The sequence below is a fragment of the Nanorana parkeri genome, unplaced genomic scaffold (genome assembly GCF_000935625.1).
Source record: "Nanorana parkeri isolate BGI_ZX_2015 unplaced genomic scaffold, ASM93562v1 scaffold994, whole genome shotgun sequence".
Classification (NCBI taxonomy): domain Eukaryota; kingdom Metazoa; phylum Chordata; class Amphibia; order Anura; family Dicroglossidae; genus Nanorana; species Nanorana parkeri.
In genome coordinates, this window is record NW_017307262.1 from 270,780 (window position 1) to 278,633 (window position 7,854).

The 7,854-nt window shown below is 49.7% G+C and overlaps 1 protein-coding gene across 1 annotated transcript in view; it reads right to left on the bottom strand.

Annotated features, from left to right (window-relative positions):
- NARF (nuclear prelamin A recognition factor) overlaps positions 1–7,854 on the bottom strand; it is an 18,898-nt gene that overhangs the window by 4,136 nt on the left and 6,908 nt on the right. The window contains exons 4-7 of the mRNA XM_018566974.1: positions 7,565–7,697; positions 7,215–7,349; positions 2,311–2,429; positions 2,057–2,186 (exon numbers count right to left, since the gene is read on the bottom strand). Of these exons, the coding sequence (XP_018422476.1) occupies positions 2,057–2,186; positions 2,311–2,429; positions 7,215–7,349; positions 7,565–7,697 (517 nt within the window). The remainder of the gene's footprint in view (positions 1–2,056; positions 2,187–2,310; positions 2,430–7,214; positions 7,350–7,564; positions 7,698–7,854) is intronic.

Consider the following 7,854-nt stretch of genomic DNA (forward strand, 5'->3'; position numbering starts at 1 on the left):
GGGGGGGGGGCAAACCTGCAATACAGCACCTTGATGAGGGTTTTGACCAAACTGTGCTGCGGCACCTTCAGATGGGACAAGATGGGAAGATGCTGTAGCGCAGGTTGGGCCGCATACCCATCAAGGTGCTGCATTGCAGGTTTGGCCATCCCTCCATGGTGCCACAGTGTTGGCTGGGCCCCTCAAGGTGCCACAGAGTCAATTGCTCCCCTCTCTCAAGGGCCCAACTGGTGCTGCAGCACCTTGAGGAGGCCAATCTAACATCCGAGAGCTGCAACCAGCAATGAAAGGTCCCAGCAATTTTGGGGGCCACATCACTTTGCAGGAGTCCCAACTAGAAGTGCATCACCTTGCAGTGACACAACCTGTGCCCTGGCACCATGAGGAGGCCCCTGTTTGGAGGCATTTGGAGGCCCTAACCAGCATTACTACACCTTTTCAAGGGGCCTCAACCAGCAAGGCAGCTCCTTGTAAAGGGTCCCATCTTGTGAGACTGAAGCTGGTATACTTGGAGGCCAAAGACAACTTTTTGCCACCTTGAAGGCTGAAACCAATAAATACTTCCCGGTTTTGGACTACAAAACAGCGCGACACTAGGAGTATTTCATCGATAAAATTAAAACCATCTGGGACCTTCCAATATCACTTCATACATCAAGGAAACCATCCAAGAACCTTTGATTTTCTGCCCAAGTGGATTAATTAACATCAAAAGGAGGACTGCCTGGAGCAGCCTGACATCGAGACATTCCATACCTCTCGACACGAACTGCCCGGTGAAGCAACTGAACACCCGTGAGTACAATATATTTGAGACTTTACACACTGTTTGGTCGAACTTTCCTCCATGTGTGATCATTACTCAGGGTGATATCACTATTCATGACTCACCGGGTCATTATCCAAGTCTCAGAGCCTCCAAGATTTATCTACAATCAAGCTATCCACTCCGAGTATCTCTTGCTCTAAGGCCCCGTTCACACCTTTACGTTTTGTCGCGCGTTCAACGCTCTATGAACGCTCAACAAAACGTACAAACATGAAAATCCCATTGTTTTCTATGGGTCTGGTTCACACCTTTCCGTATTTCCGCCCGTCTGAAACGCCCTACAAAACGGCCTACGCTCAAACAAGTACATGTACTTCTTTGGGCCGTTTTACATTGGGATACAGCCAAGTAGCCTTTGGAATCGCGCGACGGTCACGCAACTTTTTTACCGCGAATCACGGTAAAAAAAAACACGCGACAGACACGCATATTCAATACGCCTAGGTGTGAACCCAGCCTAAATCAAGAGCAAAGGTTACAAATGTAACATTTGATTGGCTACACTACCAGCCTGAGAGATCGCAATCCTTTCAGATCTACTGAAAAGATTTAAATACAATTGAATAAAGGACCCTAGGTTTGAGAAACAAAATCCTCCTAATTATATTCAGTTTATAACTACAGTCAAAGCACTGTTTCCTCAAACACTTTGAGGACCATCCTGCATCATACATTACGCTAATCAGCCCGTCCTTAGAGTGCATGTTTGTGTTTTATGAGTGAACGGGTTGTTGCGATAACCATTTTTTAGATGCATTATGGGTGTTGGTTTAAGTGGTGCATTTAGTATGTCCAGAGAATTTTTATAATCAATAAATTTATGAATTTTGTACTATATTTTGACTCTTTTATAGCTGCACTTTGAGTTGACCCCTATCGGTTCATCTCACCTCTCCGTTTTGTGTCTAGTAAAAAGCAACTGGGGGTTGTTTCCTTTGAGAGTAACACAAGAATTAATATATCCAAATTAATTCTGGGTTTGGTACTCTGGGTAAATCACCCTCTTTTCAATTGAAGCCAATAAATAGCCAACTGATACTAACGCAGCCATTGCATGCCTTCAACTGATAGGAAGAAGTTATAAGTTTCCTATTTTTCATGGGTATATATATATATTGAATCTCAGTATTTGTAGTCACTCCTGGGTGAGCCTGGCAGAAGATAAATGGCACAACGGAGCCAACCTGTGGCCATTTTCTCCCAAACTTGGTGGCTGAGGGCGCTCACCTGACGTCAGCACGCAGTCCACGTCTCGGCAGTTGTACAGCTCGGTATAGTAGTCCTCCCTGAGGGCTTCCATCTTTCTGTCATAGCATGGGGCCACGGTGAGGTGGAAGATCTTGTCAGGGGCCAGTTTCTGGGGGAAGACAGAGACAAGGAGACAAGGAATGAGCATTGTGTTTTCACAAAAGAGCCTCCAGCAGTGGAATGTGTTTACGGACTTGGCAGACGTAACGAGGCGCGGTGACTGCCGGACTGACCTTGTGCGAGGCGAAGTAACCCTTCACTAGCGATCCCATGATCTGCTGAGGAGACTTTGCTGTGCAGATGTGAGGCGTCACCGAGTCGCCCAGAACACGCTCCGCGTACTGGACCCAACCTGGGGGAGAAAAAACAAAGAGCACATATAAAAAGGTTCTGCCCCTTTAATGTACATCAGAAGCAGGACTGTAGGGACAACCATACCACTGCAACCTGGAGCTGTACAATAGGGATGAGTGGCCTATATTGCAGTGAGATTATGGATTTCCCATTTGCTAAAATTTAGGCAACATCAGCATCTAATTTCTGCCGCTTGGCGTGGGGTTGTTTATAAACAAAGTCACGTGATCTGATGCAAGTGCTCTCAGTGACATACCTTTGATAGGCCACTGGGGCTATGGCACATGTCCTGGGTGCCACCTGAAGGGATGAGGGTGCCACCTGAAGGAGAGAGGGTGGGGGGGTGCCACTCCATGGGTCAGGAGAAGTTTGCTGACCTACGAAGAATGGGTGGAATGCAAGCCAGAGCATCCCAGATTTGCTAAAAGCTGGGCAGTGAAGTGTGTAAAGGCCATTCACATCTCCCCACCTGGCCCTTAGCAACCAGTGTGGGCTGGGAGATGTGTATGCGGGCAGGACACTGGCCAGGGCATCCCAGGTTGCCAAGAGCCAGGTGGGGAGAGGTGTATCGCCCTTGTTTGCCTGATGAAGGGGATCCTGTGAGACCCAGAAACGTTGTTTATTAACGTACTAGTTGCAAATAGAACAGTCTAAACAACGTTTCGGGGGCTCACAGGAGCTCACTCACTTGGCAACCTGGGATGCCCTGGCCAGTGTCCTGCCCACATACACATCTCCCTGCCCACTCTGGTTGCTAAGGGCCAGGTCGGGAGATGTGAATGGCCTTTACACACTTCCCTGCCCAGCTTTTAGCAAATCTGGGATGCTCTGGCTTGCATTCCACCCAGCTCCTGGCAACCGTACTGAACTTGCTTTGGAGTGCCAGTGTCCATCCTTTACTTAGGTGTATGGCCCTTACACACCTCCCGGCAAATAGTGAAGTCACTGATTGCCAGGAGCTTGGCCGGATGCCAGGGGCGCAATTTGTTGTAGATACGCCTCTACATAGTCCTTTTTTAGATCAACAAGACTGTATGTCTTTCTAAAAGCACAGAGTTCTGACACACTCCTTACCAAGTCTGACCTACAGCTCTGCGCTCTGGATCTAACTCAGGGAGCATGCCAGACCTTTTGCAGAGAGACCACTGCTTCCACACAGACAGCAAGGGCCCCACTCATGCTGGCAGGAGGAAGGCTTTTCTACCACTAGCTATAGAAAACCAACTGTAAAACTTTGCCAAACTAAATGCACCTAAAATGTGTTCATCTAAGTGATTCTGAATTTTCAGCATCTTCTCATTGGCCACAACCTCCGTCCCTGTTAGTTCGGAGCCCTTTAGCCTATCAGCACAGTGATTGACGTGTTTGATCTCCCCGAGCGGCTGGATTTTGCTGTGTCATGTTTGCTCAGCTAGCCAATTCCTCCCGAGTGAATGCAGCGTGTATTTATAGCCGGAGCAAAAAACACAAAGCAGGTTTCAGTCCACATCAGCACTTTCACTTCTCTGAACTTTCCGTTCTGACACTCCGTGAAAACAAAACCAGGGGGGGGGGGGGGGCATCATTGCACAATGTTTGTGTTTCGCTTCACCCCACACCCATCTGAAATGATAGCTTCATAAAATGGGCGCTGTGACACAGGTCAGCGTTATTAGGCGTTACAGGAAAATCAGCAGCTTCGATAAAACAAATGTTACATGAAAACCTTGCCTGCGTGTCAGTCATCTGATCAGCATGATTGATCAGTGGGTTCCAGCAGTGGCGTAACTGTAGCCCAGGCGGCTGCTATGGGGCCTGGTGGTGGAAGGGGCCCCATTAGGTTTTTTAAGACATTAGACATAGAACATGTGAAGATAATACAGTACCGTGTCATATAGGGCTGGAGTGGTTGCAGTTGATGACAAAGTAAAGTCTACAGGGTAGAGACTTTGATATCTTGGCAGCGTTACAGCTCACAGCGAGATCATCAGGGGGACCCCCATCACATTTTTGCTATGGGGCCCCATGGTCTGTAAATTACAGCCCTGGGTTCCAGCAAGTATGATCAGTGGGTTCCAGCGAGTGTGATCATCAAGTCATCATCTGGTCCGTGTGTGTGTGTGTGCGCGCGAGATCAACTGATTTCCATGTGTCATCAATGGGGTCCTGTGCGTGTGACCAACGGGTCCCTGTATGTTGTAAATTGGCTGGTGGGTGGCACGGGCACCGGGTGACACCCCGCTGTTACGCCATCACCCACGCACGTGATGACTACATGTGCTCTAACCCGCCGGCATCTATCACCGAGATAGAGAGAGGAGGGGACGTTCAACCGGCGGTATAAGGTATGCCACCAGGTCCCCTCCTCTCTTGTGCAACTGTCGGGCTCTCTGTCCATGACCGAGTGCCCAACTTTTCAGAGGGGGTGCCACCAAAACGACTGCCAGTCATTTTGGTGTCACCCGGGTCTGGGTTGCACCAAACGCACCCCTCTAGTGATGCCGCTGGTCCCTGTGTGCCACCAACGGGTCCCCGTGTGTGTGTGTCACCAATGGACTCTTGTGCCCACAGTGGGGGGTCTGGAGACTCAGCAGGGGGCTCAGGGTTCACCATATCCAGTACCGGGATAGAACTAGACACCTCGGCACCGGGGATGTGGGCTCGATTCCCCGATTGCTGGACTCCAGATACAATATAACAGCCCTGAGCTCAGAGAGAAGAGTCACAATGACATTCCGGTGATAGGAACAGGAGGAGGTCATTTCATGGCAGCAGCGCTTTAAGCTGGCCACACACTTTCCATATTTCCCCCCGAGATGCTTGATCCTCTATCCAGCACCAATGGTTGATGCAGAGTGACGGGACAGATCTACCAACAGCTATGCAGTTCAAGGTCCTACCTGACCCGGTACACATTGATGGGAGAGATTAGGTTGGAGCTGCATTTCTCAGGAAGTTTAACAGGCATTTTATTTTCTGTGTCTTTAAAAGGAGAACTATGAGGCGGGTGCTTTTCACTCACCTCATAGTTCTAGCCGACCTGTGACAATGAGACTGTCACAGGTCGGCTCAGTAGATCGGGAGGCGAGAGAACACATACCGGCGTTCGCTCACCTCTCGATCCTGTCACGGCTCTCTGGCGTGACAGGGGAGGGGCTGGATTCCCCCCTCCCCGCTCCGCCAGCGCTGACTGGCGGAACGGACGGGGGAGGGGGCGGGTACAGCTGGCTCTGCCTCTAGATAGGCAGAGCCAGCTGTCAGTCACGCAGCTGGGCGGATCCCGGCACAATTGTCGGGATCCGCTTCAGCTGCGGCGTCTCAGTATACCGCGAGCTACAGCTATACTGAGCCTAGGGTGACGGGAGGACGCTAGTTTGTGTCCTCCCGTTACCCTAAGGAGAACTATGGGGAAAAGCCTTAACCCCATAGTTCTCCTTTAAAAGGGATACAACGCGAGGAAATGCGCATGTATTGCAGACATGTACGAAATATTATATTTCTCTTATATCAATTTTTTATTTCGCCGCAGTGAAAGGGTTAATCCCGAGCCGGAAATATAAAAAAAAAGGAGTGGCCGCAGTGTGATCAATAGGCAGTAAAAGGTTCTGCGGCAGCCGTGCCAACGTGATCAGATGTGTGCTGGAGGTGACACGGATTAACCTCTCATCTGCTGGCTAGGCATAAGGTAGGACAGAGGCAACGTGCCATGTATAGAAAAAAAAAAAGAAAAAAAAAAAGCTGACACAGCAAATCCTCTTCTATTCTGAAACTTCCCCTTCACGAAAAAAAAGGCGGACGTCACCGCTGTTCTCAGAAAAAGCTCGTCACCTATCGGGCCTCTGACCTTCAATCAGCTTCGGCTGAAAGCTCCCGATTTATGTTTTATCATGCCGAGACAAACTGTGTCCGGAGAGCACAGAGCATGTGGATAAAGGGGATCTAGCCCCCACTTTTTGGGGGATGGAATGGGAAGGGGTTAATGGCTTTTACGGATGTCCCCACTTGGGAGATTCACCCTCTCCATCTGACCTGGAGACCACCGTCATCGCCATTTACAACAAGGGAAGCTCAACATCTTAAAATGGTCACTGAAACAGAAAGTAAGGGGAAATCTTGCGATGGGGGACACCTACCTAAGAGAGGATTCCCCCACTCCCATATAAAAAACATGACAGGGTTTCAATCATTTCTTACTTGATCCAAAAATACAATAAAAAAATGGTTTGGCTTTAGATAGACTTTAAATCCCCATCATACCCCTAAACACCAGCTGAAATATCCAATCAAGCTCACAGTGTAGGGTGTCTGCACTGGCTGCTGAAATGACAGAGAAGTGGCAGAGCAAGGGTGATTGCCAGATGATCTTTCCCAATGGAAGAGAGAAATGTACGATGAAGTGCAACAAAAGGTGGACAGAAAAACTGACGGTTATGGGAAGCAGAGGCCCTTCAGAGCAAGCAAGCAGACCCATCAAGCAAGCAGCTGCAAGCGGGCAGACCCTTCAAAGCAAGCGGCTGCAAGCGGGCAGACCCTTCAAAGCAAGCGGCTGCAAGCGGGCAGACTCTTCAAAGCATGCGGCTGCAATCGGGCAGACCCTTCAAAGCAAGCGGCTGCAAGCGGGCAGACCTTTCAAAGCAAGCGGCTGCAAGCGGGCAGACCTTTCAAAGCAAGCGGGCAGACACTCCAAGCAAGTGGACAGATCCTTTAAGAAAGTGGCTGGAAGTCAGTTCCTCAAACCCGTCAGAGAAATCAAATGGAGATCACGGCAAAAGTCTAAAACTACAACATGCATCGTCTTTCTTACCGGGACAGGCCGACGCAAACATGGGGAAGGCGTGTTCGTCCTGCGTCTGCCGCCTGAACCGCTGGATGAAGTCTTTCTGCGTCTCCAGGATGCTGAAGTCTGCGGAGATCGTCGTGTCGAAAACATGGTGGACGCCTGGCGGGAGAAAAAAAAAAAAGAAGAGGGACGGTCATATAATACACAGCCAGTTACAAATACGTTCAATGGAAAAGTCCACTTTAAAGAGACCCTGTCACCAACTTAAACACATTGGAGGCAATCAAGTATTAGAACTGTTTCTTTGCAGCGTATTTGCTTTTCAGGATTTGTTATGGACTTGCAATGTGCATCGTCAGCGCCCCACAGCTCACCTAGACTTTTAAGAAACCCGCAGATCTTCCTAGCGGCTTCGCAGACGGACAGGCGGAACTTCATGGCGAAGTAAGGCACGGACTGCGGGCTGACGGAGGCCACCACCAGCCTGTGGAGCGAAGAGTCGCATTTCTGAAACACAGGACAACAATGACTGGGGCTGCACAAGACCTCGGCCGCTCGTCTGCCAGATCCCACCGCGCGCCACCAGCGGGTACCTTGTTGAGGCTTAAGACTCTGAAGAGCTCCTTCTGGTTCTGTGCGAAAATGCGAGCGCCTTCCTCGGACG